At 42.6% G+C, this 16823-nt stretch overlaps 1 protein-coding gene across 6 annotated transcripts in view; it reads left to right on the top strand.

The window, feature by feature from the left end:
- The window catches only part of add3a (adducin 3 (gamma) a), a 130342-nt gene that overhangs the window by 71448 nt on the left and 42071 nt on the right, over nt 1–16823 (top strand). For 5 of the 6 annotated variants that reach the window (XM_049567311.1, XM_049567301.1, XM_049567325.1 and 2 more), the window contains one exon: nt 15320–15564. In XM_049567311.1, the coding sequence (XP_049423268.1) occupies nt 15370–15564 (195 nt within the window). In that variant the 5' untranslated portion in view covers nt 15320–15369. Of the gene's footprint in view, nt 1–8003; nt 8427–15319; nt 15565–16823 lie in introns of those variants that run through there. The other variant, XM_049567303.1, reaches the window with a different exon arrangement.

Below are 16823 nucleotides of genomic sequence, written 5' to 3' on the forward strand. Positions count from 1 at the left end.
GTGTCAGTTATAGAGGTAGGGGAAGAAATCGATACAGCATAGTATTACGATACTTTGCATGACAATCGATAAATAGATGCCTAGTATCCATGTTTTTTTATTATTATGTCAATTTGTACGTGATACATAAATGTCGCACCTCCTACAGTACAAAAAACTTTGCCAGGAGCAAGCAAGCTGTGTGTCAATTACATCAAATTTGTAGTATAAAAATGAATGACACTGAGGTTGGTCATTTCTTTTATTGAGAGACTGTGTTAAGTAGGGATGTAACGATATGGAAAATTTGATATCTCGATTATAGTCACCAAATTATCACGGTAAACGATAATATTGCGATATTTTTTTTTAAGCGCTGTAAAATGTCAAAAAAATAGATACATTGAAATAACTTCACTAAATCTTGTAACCTCCTTATCATACCAAAATGTTAACAGCCAAAATCTTATATTAAAATGAAACTTTCACATTAAAGGGGCAAGAGATTGGCACAGCAACAGAAAATTTTATTTTAAATTAACAAAATATGTAAACACATTACAGGAGCAAAGCTTATTTGTCTGGTGCATTTTAACAGTCAGCAAAATATGTAAACAATTTATATATTAATTATTTATTTATTAGCACGAGAGGAAAAATATATATAAAACAAAACAATGCACAAGTAGAACAAAAAAACATACAATATATAGAATAGATATCACAAATGTGCAGAAGAAACCAAAAAAGCCCTAAGGGCAATGGTCATCATTACACAGAATAATTCACACATTAGAAGTGTGCATGTGAGTCAGAGGATTACCTGTATGAGAAAAGGAGTGCATGCTCTCGGTCAAAGGTTAACACGGCAGCGTTTTATGTTGTTTCCTTGAGCTTATGTTGAGAAAGCATAACTGGCTGTCTATATCGATTCTAGCTCGCCATACAATAACCATAATCACAGTCATTCAATCATAGTTGATCTCAATTAGCGTTACGTTACGTTGGTTTATATTCTGTTGGCTCCGCTCAGTGTTTTCAGCTCCGTTTCATTTTGAAACACTTACAACATAGATGCTAATACGGCTATTAGCTACTCAGCTAGTATTAGCTCCTAAGTGTCTTAAACGAAAACGGAAAACCTAGTCGCCGTTTAGGAGGACAGATACGGCTCAAATGTCCTGTGTACGTCGAGAGTTACACATTATGACAATCTCAGTAAAACCGAAGTCCCTCACACAATAACTGACGTTTGCATGGCATAACTTGCATTGGCTGTAAAGCTGTGGATGATGGTCACGGAGATGAGCCAGCAGGTTTGTAGTGTCGCTACCCTTCGCAGCAACTTTCTGCATCGCGAGACTTGAATGAGGCTGTTATTCCATATCCTGATAATCCACCACGATAATGCAATTATTTAAACATAAACGGTAATTCTTACCGTGTAAAAATTAACCGAGATTTACCGTAATATCGGTAATCATTACATCCCTAGTGTTAAGACAGAGAAATACAAGGTCATTCTGCAGGTGTGTATACATGGAAATCATAGACTGTATAATAAAGATGGACGGCCTGACAGTTCCCTAAAAGTGAAGCCAAAACATCTGGATTGCCCCCTGGTGGCTGGCTGCAGTATAGGTCGTTAACCCCTTCTCCTTCATGTTAGCGGATGGGACATGGGCCAAACTATAAGATCCAAGTACATGTCAAATTAATTTTTCATTTCATTTTTTCATTTTAGAATTTTTTTTGTCACGTGTTTGCTTTTCCGATAAGTTTGGTATTAATTTGTTATCCAATGCTTTAAAAAAAGGGGGTTGACATCATGATGGACAGCTGAATATAAATTGGGGTGCTCGTGATTGGCTTGGATGGCTATATGGGTGGGAACTTGATATCACGGCTCCGCTTTCTGATCGCTACTGTGCAGATTCGGGTTCCAAATGACTTCATCAGCGCAAGATGGCAGCGCCCGTATTTGGGATGTTTTGGCTTCATTTTTGCACTGTGAGCAGAAGTGGAGACGCTCCAGTCATTGTTGTAAATGCACATTTAGATTATTTTGTAACATGAACAGGGTTATTGTGTTGTTACCAGAGAAAAAAATATTATCAACCTGATAACTTTGCAGAGTTGCATAATAGTGTCTCAGAATTCTACATGGTTGCAGTGTTTTCACATCTAGTAAGCCTTCAAATTGTTGAATTGACAGTATTTCTGAAACTGGGCCAGCACCTGCAGCATGTCCCCACCACTACTGTTTTCTTTCTGAATGTCGGGTCTCCAGGTGAGGCTGAAATCCTCCTTGGCAGGTATAAACGTCTCAATATGTTCTGCAGACTTGCTCTTTTGTATCTGTCCTGCAGGTCGACCCATGACACAAACATGATGGTGTTTTATAAGAACTGACAAGCTGTTAGCAAAAGTTATTTCGGAGGCCGTCATGTGGCTTTAGACTGTCCTCTGGGAATCAACTTGACCTCCCTGTCATGTGGGCAAATGGTGTTTGAAGTAAAAGTAGTCAAAACAAGCTTCATGGAAAAAATCCTTCTCTTGTGTCAGTGGGGTCGCCTCACACCCATTAACCAAATGAGTTTTATTTTCTTAAGCATTACCACATCTGTCAATTTCCCACCGTGGGGTCTCCCAAACTGGTCGGCTGTTTTTTTTCAGATCTTGGGAAAAAGCTCAGAGGGCCCAGCAATAACCTCAAGTGTTTGTACATTCCTGAACAGTTAGCATCAGTGAACGTGCCCCTCACTGCTCTCCTGTTACTGCTTGGCGTTTGATGGGAAACGCTGACAGAACGCTGATAGCAGGGCTTTGGCAGTAAATGATACCAGCATGCACTTAGCCCCGCAGACGCTCACGTCTTCCTCACTGTTGTGTTTTTGTTTTTGTCCGCGGCTTATCACAGAGGTCAAGGGGGGGGGGGTGACTTAAGAGCACTGTGGTGTGCAACGGGCTCGTTAATCATCAGACTTGATAACAGTTGCGTGGAGACGGCAGAGTATCAAGCTCTTTTTGATGGCCTGGGTTTAGACCAACCTCGTCTGTAATGTGTCACATGAGTCAACCTAAAGCAATAACAGTAATTTTGGATTCCACACGGCTGTTATCAACCACTGAGACATAGCTGCTTGGATACTGTCTGTCCCAACATGATGTCTTCCCTTTGCTTTAGCCTTCTTTGCACTTGTTGTGTAGGCAAAAGAGAGAAGCAGTGAAGTTTGTAGAACAGTTTTGTGTTGCATCTTTCATTAGGTTTTTAAAATTTTAGATGGCGTGCAAGCGTTACAGTCCAGATGTTGTCTGTCAGAGCAAAGTGATTGGTACTTTGAATGCTCTTATTGTCTAACCCCAGGCCAACCCTTTGATAACTACAAAGTACATGAGCAGCAGGTGCTACAACCCATACTAATGTGACACAATCCATAATGCAGTGTTATGTCTTCATACAATGACCTGTGTTTAGACTCTGTCTAGAAGTGGCAGCGTTCAGTGTTGTGCAGGTGTTTGTGTATGTGTGTAGCTCTGTTTTCCTGAGTCAGGCCTGGCAGTGACAGCTGGGGATCGTGTGTGTGTGTGTGTGTGTGCGTGTGCGCATAAAAGTGCTGAGTGATGCACCAACATCCAGGAGGTGATGGTAGCTGAGGGGGAGATCAGTCTCCTTTCTATGCCAGTCTGTACTTGGCATACTCGCTGCACTGCGGATAAGAATACAGTGTGCAGACAGAGGGCAGGGCAGCACAGAGAGACTTAATATTGTACCAATGCAAAGGAATAATGCCAGTGTCAGTATTTCACTGACTCTGCCAACAAAAGCAAAATCAAATATTGAACAAGGGAATTCATGGCCATTCCATTAAAGTCCATGGTTTGCAAGCATGAAGAATACTATGAAGCTCAAATAGCAGAGTCCTCCGTGCAGCTTTTTATATGTCACTGATAATGTAAAGCACGGACTGACAAGGATACAATAATGTGCCGTGCAGATGTTGATTCCAGTCAATCAGTACTGCTGCAGATTGTATTGATCAGCTCACCGTCACTGAAACTGGAGAAACTAATCAGTGAGATCTGCTGTGTCAGCATTTGGTTGGGCTGAAAAACTGCAGAGCCTCTCCATCACACATTTATTGCACTGAAGGAATATTTTGCTGCAGTCGAGGCTCACTCTCCTCTAAGCTAACAGTGTTAAAAATACGGTTATTTTCTATAAGCATTGCTCATAATGTAATTTCATAGACAAGCAGCGCAAGCAATGCCCAAGAGCACATTATTGTTCTTTGTGTAGGGGACACAGTATGTGGGAAAAGACAGTTAGTCATGAGGCCACTGCAGGATGATAGTTGTTTGTTGGTACAAACCAGCTGCAGCACCCTGAGCAAATGCTCCAGTTATTCCCTCCACATGCATGTGATGCCATTTAGAGGAATTGACTGGTTTAAAAGAGCCGGCAGCACCCAGTCCATGACTGTGGAATGCATAACACAGTCTGTGTGTTTGTGTTTGTATGCCCACTAGTGTTGTGGCAATATTGGAATTTCTAACTTTGATACAATGGGCACACACTTAAAAATATCAATATTTTAAACCGTTTTTGATATCACACGGAAGAATTGACATTTAGGGCATAAAATTATAATTTTTTATTATTAAAATAAATAGATATAACAAGGCTATAACATGACATACTGACTTTTCCTCTCTTGGCTAATAGCAGAAAAAGCAGAATGACTGTAGTAAACATTAACAACAAGAAAATGAGAAAGCGCAGCTGGTGTCGGTGTATCGATACTGCGGAAAATGAGCACTGAAACCTTTTAGTATATTCAGAATCGATGTGTATTGATAAATTGATATTTTTGACAAATTGATGTCCGCGGCTTCTCAGCCTTATCAATGGGTACAATCTTCTTCCTCTGCTATAAAGACAAGTTTCGCACAGTGTGTGTGGGCATGGGCGTGTGTGTGTGTGTGTCTGTGTGTGTGTTCCTATCAAAGTGGAACAGTCAGGTGGAGATAATAGATTGTGCAATAATGCGTCACAATGAAAAACATGAAATCTTCTGATAACAAACATTGTTCTCAAAATAACTTGTAAACCCATTGTACTGCAAGCCTGTATTATGAGTTCTTATGATAATGTTTTTTTTTTCTTCTTGGGCTCAAGAGGAGAGACAGTTTGAAAAACTTAAAAACTCTTCACATACAGTTAAACAGCATATAAAACACAATATATCAGTATACTGAATTTGTCCAAATATTTTTAGTATTATAGCTGCCAGTTGTGGTTTTAAACTCTACGGAGCTCACATGGTTGCACTGTGTCACAGGTTCACCTCGGTGGTGTTAACTGCCTCCTGTGTCAAGCTGTCAGTCACAGTGTCCCTCTCATTTTAACCTCAGGCTCACAGCGATAGAGAGAGAGGCACACACACACACACTGAAACACTAATAATCAGACTCCGCACAGTGGCAGTTATCTTGATTAACTCATTCTTTTGCCAACATTATTTGCATACTTACAACATGCATATTTGGCACATTGATTTTCGCTTCTTGCCTGAACATGTGTTACATGTTGTTCAGTGAATTCAAGCACCAGCACAAATGTCACCATTTTGTATTACAGTACAGAAAATGTCATGCACGATTGTCTAGATATCAGCAGGAAATACAGATTTCACAAAACAATCGAGGATTTAGTGTAAAGTTTAATTCTGGCAGGTTTTCAGCTCACACTGCAGGTCATCAGATTGGTTCAGCTTGGCATCTGTTGCCACTGTGTTGCTACAGTTTCTCTTGCAGGAGCCTAAACAAAAATGTCTTATCATCTAAGCTATCAGGTGATGGCAATCACCGTGAACTACGGCTTTTTATAACCCAAACGCTCTCTGCCAAAAGCCTCTGGCATCTATTATCCACATAAATCGTGTGTTAGGTTTTATGACAAAGTTTGGCGCCAGCGTGAGATAATGACATACTTTTACAGGACAGTTCAAAGTTAAAAGGGACTGTTGGTAGGTTACATACCAGCGCTATCTCTCACACTCAGCCAGGAATGAGGTGTCGTATCCTGCATGTGTGAGACATTTACAAGTTGTTTAATTATTCAAGTTAGAGTAAAAGTCCCTGTTGATTCTTCAACCCTTCTGTGCATCACACCTGCATTTATAATCTCTCTTTTCACTGGTAAATCTAAATTATCCATGTGTAAATTTACATAGCAGTCAAGGTGAAGCGTAATTCTGTGAAAATCAAACAGCATCATGCATGACTCGGCTGACAGGTTGTTGACATCTTGCCGGCTGCTTGGATTGTTTGTTTTCTTCTGCATATATGACTTGTAAATTGTGTTCAATCGTCTGCGCCTCTGCTTCCACTCCACAAGTTGGGTTCAGATTGTGGTCTTTATTTTATGGTACAACTTTAGTAAATTTCCTGATTCGATATATCAACAGGAAGAAAAACTTCCATGTCCTCGTTGTACATTTGATGATGTACCCAAAGTCCAACTTTTTCTTTTTAGCCCTATAATCACGTAGTCACTGTGGAGATTGTTGCTTTACTTGTCCTTTTTTGGCCAATTCAGCATATTTAATTGGGGCCAGAGCCATTGCAGATTGCGGGGCCAGTTGGTGAATGAAATCACTCTCATTGGCAGTTCAGGTCAGTTCACAAGGAAGAGAAACAGAAGTGAGGAAAGCAAACAAACAAAAAAATTTGTAATAAGGTAAGGCTATTTTTTAGCCAGTGAGCTCTTTAGCAGAGATAGTTTGTAATGGTTCGTTTTTGTTCACCATTGCACGGTAAATATAATGTGTTCTTTCAACGTTGGGTGGCGTTGTTAATTTGTTAACTGGCTAACTAGCATCTTCAGTCCATCCTGACAGACCTCTGGTTTCCCGTTTTGAATGTTGAATACAGACTACCTCCTCCTGTCGGTATGAAGAGTTATTTCCTCACACACAGACACAGAACCTACAAGTAGTTGGCCAATGGTTGTAGACTTTGCCATGTGTTAAGGAACAATGTTTTGGCTGAGACACAGGCAACGCAACAGTTGGCCTTGGTCGCCATTAGTTCATTGATGTTGGTTTGGTGCGTCTGGGCCTCAAGGCCAATTATACATTATAATGGAACATGGTGCAATGCAGTGATTAAGCAATGCAGTTTATCATATTTTGTGTGATTGTGCATACAGTTGCTGTATTATATCAATCACTATTTGTGTCAGTATGGAACTGATGACTTAACCAAATCACTAGTTAGTCAGTAGTTGCAGCTTTGGTGAGAATCAATCAACAGTAACAAATATTAACAGAAAAAATGGATGGCAGGAAAGACGCCAGGCTTATAATGGATTTTGCTTTAGGCAAAGGCGCTGAATTACAAACAGCTGTGACGAGGCTTCCTCTGACCTCTGACCTGGAATCATTAAACTGTGACATTTTAATTTGAAACTGTAGTTTCAACAGTGTCCTCTGACTTGGTTTAAGGCATTTGGTGTTGTAGTTCACCACAGAGTCAGAGAACAATGATCGTGAGGGGCGGAAGCAGCTTTAAAGGCCGTGCAGTTTTGGCTGCAGCAGGTTGTGTGGCTGTAGTTACACCGCTGCCAGCCGGACTCATAAACACTGACCTTTAGTACAGTCGCCTGAGGGGTGGCGTTGTAGCAGGGGGCGTGAATGAGGGACATAAAGAGAGAGAGGATTGTGGAATGTGGGAGAAAGAGCAGAAAGTGAATGGATCAAAGAAAAAAGAGAGGCAAGAAAAAAAGATGACTAGACAGAGAGAGAGAAAGAGAGAGAGAGAGAAAGCAGGCGAGGGAGGAGGAGGAGGAGGGAGGAGGAGGAGGAGGAGAAGGGGTGATTAGTGTGTGTGAGCCTGAGTTCTGATTGGTCCAGCAGCCTGTACGTGTGTGTTTGCCCGAATGTGTGTGTGCTTCCAGCCAGTGGGCGGGGGATTAAGCCTGCATCACGTGGTCCCTTTAGCTTCTTTTCCACACAAACACACACCCTCATTCTCAGAGGGCACACAGACACACACACACTCACACATATATCCTCTCACATACACACTCACAGCTGTTGATGCGTTTCTCTCTGATGAACGCCGGAGCAGCCGAGGAGCAGAGCCCACAGGAATCTGGGAGAATCTGCTGACTGCTGGCAGCTCGGCCAGAGAGCATCTATATGGACAATCTAGACGGACAAGTGGACCGACTGGTTTCATGATTGCAGCCTGGCTCTCATTTTCAGTCATTCGCATCCCGCTCTTTCTGTCTCGTCTTTCACCGGCTTCTCTCTGGGACTCAGTGTTGGAATTTGAGCACAGACAGCGAGCAGTGGAGGAAAAATAGAGACATGTGTTTTGCCCCAGCCGCCTACTACTACTGCCTGTTCTCTCCCATTCACTGACCAAGGAGGAAATACAAGGTTGGTTGGGCTTGGCTTGTTTGTCTATGACGTGGTTTCTTCTGGCATCACACCTGGTTGGACATTTGAATTTTGGTTGGGATACGTACATATATATTCTAATTGTCTTCTGAAGACCCAGTCTCATTCATTTGAATAGGAATGCAGTTTGTCTTCTGTCTTTGTGCTCCCACAAGCTTCAAAAGCATGACTCCAGCTCCCAACCCTTAAACTGATTTGTAGTTTTAGGGGAATTCCATGTTAGTGTGACTGGTAGGGCACACACACACGCAGGCACACACTCCTGCACTATAAACACGCTTGGCAGTAACAGTGCAGTGAGTGTGAACACCAGAGAAGATTAGCTGTGGTTATTATCTCTAATGTGTACAATATCAGTGGCTGTCTGTGAAGGAAGGACACACTTTAGGGTCATGGGAGCAACAAGAACCAGCCTTCAGCATGCCTTTCCTGAAAATATGAATCAATAATTCAGACAGAACGCCCAGAAAAGGATCAAAATAAGACTTTTGTGTGTTGCAATCTGCATAATAGTGTTGCACAATAAACCAACACCCCAAACTGCAACCAGCCGCTGCCATGTGTTACAGCTACAGACAAAAGCAGGGACTGCTGGCTCGCTGGTGGGCTCGTAAGAAGAGTTTTCACCGTCTCATAGTAAAGCCGCTGGAGGATCTGTAAGCTGCTGAGCATTTGGCTCACACACACCATCCTCCAGCTTCACTGCTGGATCTGTCATGCAGGCATGTTATGACACACCTACCTCTGTGTGCGTGAGTTGCTTCTACATGCGTGTGCTCACCGTGCCATTTACACTGTGTGTGGATAAAATTAGCCAACGTACAGATTCTTTCCTGGTATTGTTGCCGTTGGGGTCGTAACACAACCCAAAAGGCTGTTTGTCTATTTTTAGTGGTGGCAGCTCGTGGAGACTCAAGCAGCCACACTTTGAAGCTTCCCCCAGGCTAGATAAAGATAGGAGGTGTGTGTGAGTGGGTGGATGGGTGTGTGGTGTTGTTGGTGGGCGTCTCCTCCAGTGTGCTTGTGTCGACTGCCTGTAATATCAATCAGTATTGTTATGACTTTGTTTTTAGTTTGTCATGCTTTTCTTCTAGGCGTGCATGTGCCAGGTATCTTGCGTGCAGTTTTTTTAAAGGGCAGAAAACAAAAGGTGAGGAGGGAGATAAAGTCAGACAGAGTGATGGACAGAAATGAGAGAGATGTAGCAAACTAGTGAGACAGGCTCTGAGAGAGAGAGAGATGGAGCAGCAGATACATGGGTCAGATGCAGGTTTTCAGATTAGCTGGCTGTCATCAGATGAAGATGGAGAGTTGTGTGTTGTCTGAGCTGCTGGCTCTGCTCCAGCTCCGAATGTCAGAGGACCACTGAAGCATTGTGGGTGAATACTCTGTCTTAGAAATGTACAGTGAGCTCTTAAAAATGATAAAGATGAAGGAATGCAGTCATACATCAATATGACTTCTCTGAGGTCTCACAAGACAGATGCATTTTTAAGTCATTCAGAATTTGATATATGTACTCTCTTGTTTATAGCAAAGCAACTGATCGATGCAATTAAATTAGTCAATGAACAGAAAGTTAATTGGCAACTGTTTTGATGATCAAATAATAGCTTTAGTCCATGTATAAGCAAACATTTGCTGGTTCCAGCTTCTCCAATGTGACGGTCATTCATGATAGTCATAACAGTATTTTGGGATTTTAGACTGTTGGTCAGACATCCACAGTCCTAATGAAATGGAAGTTAGAGCATCTTTAGCTTCTGTACTTTGAGGAATTTATATCAAATCCTTTGCACTTTGCAGGACCACTTAAGTGTGGGCGGGCTTAGAGTTTAGTTGGTTGTTGGTTCCTCACACACAACTCCTTCACCATGAGATCAGAAGAAAGATGAGGGAGAGGTAAACAAAATAGTCCTCCACCACAGTATTATGGAAATGAAAACAAAGGTTCTGCCCACTGATTTCTGAACACACATCTCTTTCAGTCTCCATATTGCACTGTTAGCTACTACAACCCACAAATGGTGAGGTGCGAGCTTATTTAATTGGTGTGGCTAGTCGCCCAAAGTCTCATTTGATTGGATGGACTTTTTTAAACATCCCATAGTGCACGATTTGTCATCAAAAACTTGTGCTCAGCTGTTTTACCTGGTTTTACACGAAGAATAAATACGAGAATTTTGATGTAAATATACTCTGATACTACTTTTTTGACGAACATTTGGCATATAGACAAATGATTAATAAACACAGGGACACAACTGAGAAAACTATTGTTTTCATTTCACTGGGTGTTTGAAGCAGACACTTTGTTTAGTTACTGCTTCTTAATTGTACAGATTTGTTGTTTTTCTTTGTGTTCTGCGATAGTGAATTGAAAGTCTGTAGGTTTGGACCACATCAGACAAAACAAGTAATCTGAAGACATCAGGCTGGGCTTAAAAAAGTGGCATCAGCCATTTACTCCTATTTTCTGACGTTTTCTGAAACAAATAATTCACCCATTAATTGGGTAAATAATTGCCAGATTATTGATCGATAATTGACAGATTTTTCGGTCCGATGCAAACCCTGGAATACACTCCAAGGGTTTTTCTGTTAACATAAAGACATACCTGCAGAGTGTTTGATAAATCTCTCCCTCTCATGCATTAACAGCCTACTGTTAAGGTTAAAGTGGGGCTAGATGGGGGTTACGTGTCCACACCATTCATCTTGTAACTCCTAACCAAAAACATGTTGAGCATGGCAAGGTTTATCGCAGCGATTTGTTTTATGGCACTTTTAAAGTAATTGTTTATAGATGAGAAAGTTTTCATGGACAGCTTGCCCACTGATGAAGATAGCTTATGTCTCCAGAGCTGTGAGAGGGAGGGGAAGGTCACTGCAGGTCATGGGGTGAGAGGTTGTGGTCACCTTGCCTCAGGCAGCAGTCACAGTCTAGCGCCCTTCAGTAAACACAGGCTGCCTGGTCTATCTGCCACAGATTAATGGAGCTTAAATCAATTACAATACAGCTCTGTCCTCTAATGCCATATCTGTAAAGGGCAATTGTGTCTCAAATTTCCAGTTGGTCACTGAACTCAATCTAAACTTCTGGCATTGTTGAGAGACTTCAATGTGTCTCATTCAAGAAGCGTTTGAGCAAATCACGAGAGAGCGTCTGCCGTGAAGCGTGAAATTTGAATTATAAACATTGATGCATTAATGCGAGGATCAGATTTCATTCTTACTCAGATTAATTGTGCACACTCACACAACCACCGCCTCTCCCCGCATCACCCTCCCAAACCTCCCAACCGTCGATCTCTCTGGATGTGGCCAGGCCCAGAGGGTTCGGGATGGGGACAATGATCTATTGAGAGAAGCAGAGGGAGGGAGGGTGGAAGCTCATGCTGGGGACTGCTGGAGTTGTGTGTCTTGTGACAGAGCAGGGATGGGATAGTGTACTGGTGTATCTGTGAGAGTAGAGGGCGGGGTGAGGCAGGGTTCAGAGCTCCAAGGGGGGGTGTCACTTTATTTTGGTGAGGTTTCAGCTGTTGCATTCGGCCCCACAGAATTTCACTCATTCAGCAAATTTCAGGCATGAGCTTCCACTGTCAGTCAGGAACACATCTGAGACGGTGTGGATAATTGTATATGCAACTTTTCATTACTTTTGGTTACTGGAGCATCTTTGAATAAGTGCAACAGGATGAGTACAAGAAGTAAAGGAACTCAAAGCTGAGAGTGTAACAACAGTACAGTGACGAGTTGATGACGGAGTACAGACGTTGCACAATAGCAAATAACTCCTCAGGTCTTTCTTCTTTTAATTACCCATTACGCCTACTCCCATCACCAACCCATCATTTTGTGGTTTTATCCTGGCCTGGCCTGTCCTGTGCGTTCAGTAAACAGAACTGTGCAGGCGAGCAGGAGGGTGAATTCAATATCATGTTACATAACTCTTCACCACCCAGCTGCCTCCAGTTAAAGAGGATTTTTTTGGTGGCTTTCATTCACTTCCATACTGTAAATCACAGCTTTATTAGTGGGATCAGGTGCGGAGTGAGGGGCTTCCTGCGCTTCCATGGATTCTCTGGTGTACGGATAACATGGATATTTTGGCAAACCTTTGTCATATTAAGCAATTTGTGCATGTTTTAAAAAGACTGTTATTTAATTCCAACTCCCTCTGTAAGAGTAAATCATCTGCGATGTGAAGCCAAAGTTCATGATTTACATGCTCATCCTGTGTGGCCCTGGGAATTTTTGTGGCTATTCCCAATTGTCAATTAAGAAGTATGTTTGCCACCAGAGGTACGGTTCGTACGGTTCAGGCTCCATTCCTGCAAAACTGGTCCAGGTTTTGATTCCCTCTCTCTCACTCTCTTTTCCCTCACCAACACACACACACACACACACACACACACACACACACACACACACACACACAAGTTATCAAATGAGCAGCACCAACAAACTAGCTGGATATGTACGTACGCGCTGTATGAGTGATTGAGTGGAAAGAAAAAGCACTGACCCTGGCAAATTGACAGCCAGCTCTGCTTCAGCTTCGAAAGAGCCTGATGATGGGCGTCCAAAAATTCGGACACGTCAGAAGTTCATCCGAATATCGGTCGGACGATCAGTAGCAGCTGATTGGGCTAGGATCGCTTCTCGCTAGAAAAACTGCATAGCAATGACACCCAACAAAGCTGAAATTTGGTTCTGATTCTAAAATGAGTCATGTGGCTCAAAAATCAAGTCCAGAATGGGCTCAAATTGTACAGTGTGCCCGGCTTTCTTTTACCTTCACTTTTCTAACACTCCTTGTCTGTGGCTTGCAACATCTCCTAGCTTATAAGGGTTGTGACAGTGATTCCAGTTCAAAGTACCAATGGAGAATATTTAGGTTGGAAAAACAAGTGACAAACACATTGAACCACCACTGACGTGTCTTTGAGCGAGGCATTAAACACTTGACCGCTCAGTGTTTGGTAGCAGAGGAAGCAGCAGTGGTTACATTGAGGTAAATCGACGGTCTGCTGCGTAATGGATAATTGCAGTAACTTTTCATAACGTTTGAAGCCATTGGTAATAGAAAGGAAGTGTTGTTGCTGGCTTTCTTGTGTATTTTAATTGGTACAGTAGCAACACAATAAACGTCAAGTCTTTACACAGTGGTTTACTGTCATAGGAGCAAGTGAGGACGTGTGGTCATGAGAAAAAAACCCACTGAAAACACGTTCATCCGCTCGGAAGGCTTTTCTTAAACTCATTGTTTGTTTGCTCTGAGTACGACTCTTCCATACACTGAGCTGTGTGTCACTCTACTAATCTCAACCATCTTTTTAAGTGGCATTTGACCTGAGTGAGTAGCTTAGCAGCATGTGCGGACCAAATCACCTCTCCAACCCCCCTGTTTCCTATTGTACAGAGTTAAGAGAACCAGCTAAAGGAGAAGGAGTCACTTCTGGCAGAGTAAACCCTAAATTTCGACCCTCCTGCTGTCAGATGACCACTGGGCTTTTGAAGATGGAAAGCAGCGGGATTCCTTTCTTAAACTCTTTCTTGCTCCCTCTTTATCATTCCTCTGCTCTTCAAGCCAAGGCACCATCTGTTAGAGCTCCCATAAACCCCGCCTCTCCTAATACACCATCAGCTTATCCTTCACTACTGCAACAGCAGCTGTGTTGCAAGGGATCCTGGAGAATGAAGTTTTATATGTTTTGTCTTTGAATTCATCTTTGCATTTCACCAAGGAGGTTATGCATTTGTTCTCATGTGTTTGGTTTCACAATATCCAAAAAAAGGAAATTGGTGGAAAGTCAGGCCACTGTGTCCTCACTTGGTCTTCGGTCAAGTTTTAAAGGAGTTTGCGTAGGACATAGATGGGGCTTTGTGGTCATTAACTTATGCACTTAAACCAAAAGAAAGTCTGTTTTCAAGATTGTACTTTATTGCTAGATTTCCTCTTAAATGTATCCTGTATCACAAAGTAAACTCTTTCTACATAACAAATGCTGCCATATTTTCAAATGTATTTCCTTTTGCATTCATTGGCTTTGTCCCTTGGCATTACAACAAGGCATTGAGAGGGTCAGTCACACTTGTTGCTTTTACTGTAACAATTCCTCTATCCTGCAAACTGCTTGTTGTCATGCCAGCTGACCTGAGAATGAACGGTGGGAGTAAACCCTCTCACCAGTCAAGGCCTGGATGTTCAAACAAAACTGCTCCTGTCCTCCTCATATGCTTTGTTGGGTGTTGTGTCAGAGTGACCTGACTAATGCCTACGTGCAGTTGTGACATGATGTGTGTATGGAACAAAACTGTGCTGTAAGGACAGCGCAGGAGCTTGTTATTTGTGTCAAAGAGCAGCAGCAACAGGGCCATCTTTTTTCTGTTTGAAACACACACTGTGGCTCCGTCATCTGCTGGTGATATGTTGTTTGTCAGTAAATTGGACTGGCATATGCCCAATGTTTTGATTTAGTTTTGAAAGTTATATGTTACTTTTTGCTTACACTGTCATGTCAGAAAGACAACAATCATTGAACTCAATCCAGTGGCAAGGGGGAGCACTGGATATTAAATCAGTGGTGTGTCTGTCAGTGAAGTCTTTGTTCTGTGTGTTGTAGTAGAAATAAGGAGAAATAAGAAGGAATTTGCCTTCTACAAGCAAATCTGTTTTGCATCCTGATGACTATGTTTGCATTTAGTTTGGATCTTTGTACATTCTGTTCTGTTCCCTAAACTTCCCTAAACCTACTGCAAAACATCAGAGTGCATATGCTTTTGCTTTATGGCCACTTCACACTTGCCTTTCATAATGCCACGATTTGTGTTTTATCGTTTCTTCTTCTCTCTTCTCTCCCTCTCAGGTGAGAGTCAGAGCGGCGGCCATAGAGTGAACGTGTGAGGTGAAGCAGGCATGAGTGCGGACGGCCATCAGGGGGTGGTGACCACTCCTCCCCCGCCCAGTGGAGGGACTAAGGAGCGCTACTTCGACCGGGTCAATGTCAATGATCCGGAGTACATCAGGGCCAGGAACATGTCCCCTGACCTCCGGCAGGACTTCAATGTACTGGAGCAGAAGAAACGAGTCACGCAGATCTTACAGAGCCCCGTAAGTCAAAAGAGGCAATTTTAAATTCCCTGTATCTGCTATAGGTGAATGTGTTGGTCTGTCTGTATCTGTTGGCCCTGTGATAGACTGAGGACCTGTCCAGGGTGTACCCCACCTGTTCCACAGTGTATGCTGGAATAGACTCTAGCCCGAACAAAACAAACTGTTGCAGTGACACAGGATGGAAGGAGGGAAAACCACCTGCATGTCAGTCTATCTTTTGCCAAACAACAGGGTGGTTGAGTTATTAAGATCACTGACGACTCACTGGAGCACTTGCCGCAAACTTTTCACCTCACTGACTAACACTCTGTGTAATCACTTCCCGTTTTCTCCTTCTGTCAGTTATTATTCCCCAATCAAGTTATTTCTAAAGACGTTACAGCATCTCATGTGCTCGTGTGTCTGTGTTCATGTTGATGTTGTGACACTGGCCACAAAATCACAGCAGTCAGCAGCCCGCCTAAACCCTAATATAACCACCAGCTACCACGCCCTCGCTCAGGCTTACTGTCAGAACTCTCCCAAGTGCCCTCCAGTCCAGAGGCTCTCGTGTTGGGTCAGGTTTTGCTGAGGTAAACAACTCTGTGAGCACAGGGCATATTTCAGCCAACAAGCATCATGTTGTGGTTGGATTTTCTTTCCCTGGAGGCCTTGAGTTCTTGAGAATTACTGTTAGTCTAAAAGCCAAACTGAAGTGCTGGAGCTACAATTAAAGGTTTGAGCCCCTTTGGGACCACGCATACTAATTATTTAGGCACTTGTGGTACTGTAAAGTATTCGGATGTTGTGTGTTTGCTGGATAGATAACAGGCAGAATCTCAAAGAGAGCACAAGTTATGGCAACTTATGCGACAGAGCCAGAGTTCACAGGGTTACGAACCATTGTCGATGGTTGTGTTTCCTTTTTGGATGCATCCCTGTCAGGAACTCAGCACCCAACTCTGGTCATAACAGCCCCACTCACTCCGCTCATCTACCCATACACAGTCCTAGTCCACACATCCACAGGTATATTTGAAAACAGTTTTTCCTCTTTCATTCTCAAAAAAAAAACAACTGTCCACACAAGCACTGTTTCAAAAAAATATTTGTCCAAATGAAAACACAATTGAAGCACACTTCATGCCAAACCAACAGGCAGTGATACAATGCTAACCCTAAAGCCACACAAAGAAGAAGATGTCCAATCTGAAGCCTGAAATAAAGCTAATACTGCAAGGCTACCTGAAGCAGTGACCTCCATAGCATATTTTGAC

Source organism: Epinephelus fuscoguttatus, linkage group LG3 (genome assembly GCF_011397635.1).
Source record: "Epinephelus fuscoguttatus linkage group LG3, E.fuscoguttatus.final_Chr_v1".
In the NCBI taxonomy this organism is placed as follows: domain Eukaryota; kingdom Metazoa; phylum Chordata; class Actinopteri; order Perciformes; family Serranidae; genus Epinephelus; species Epinephelus fuscoguttatus.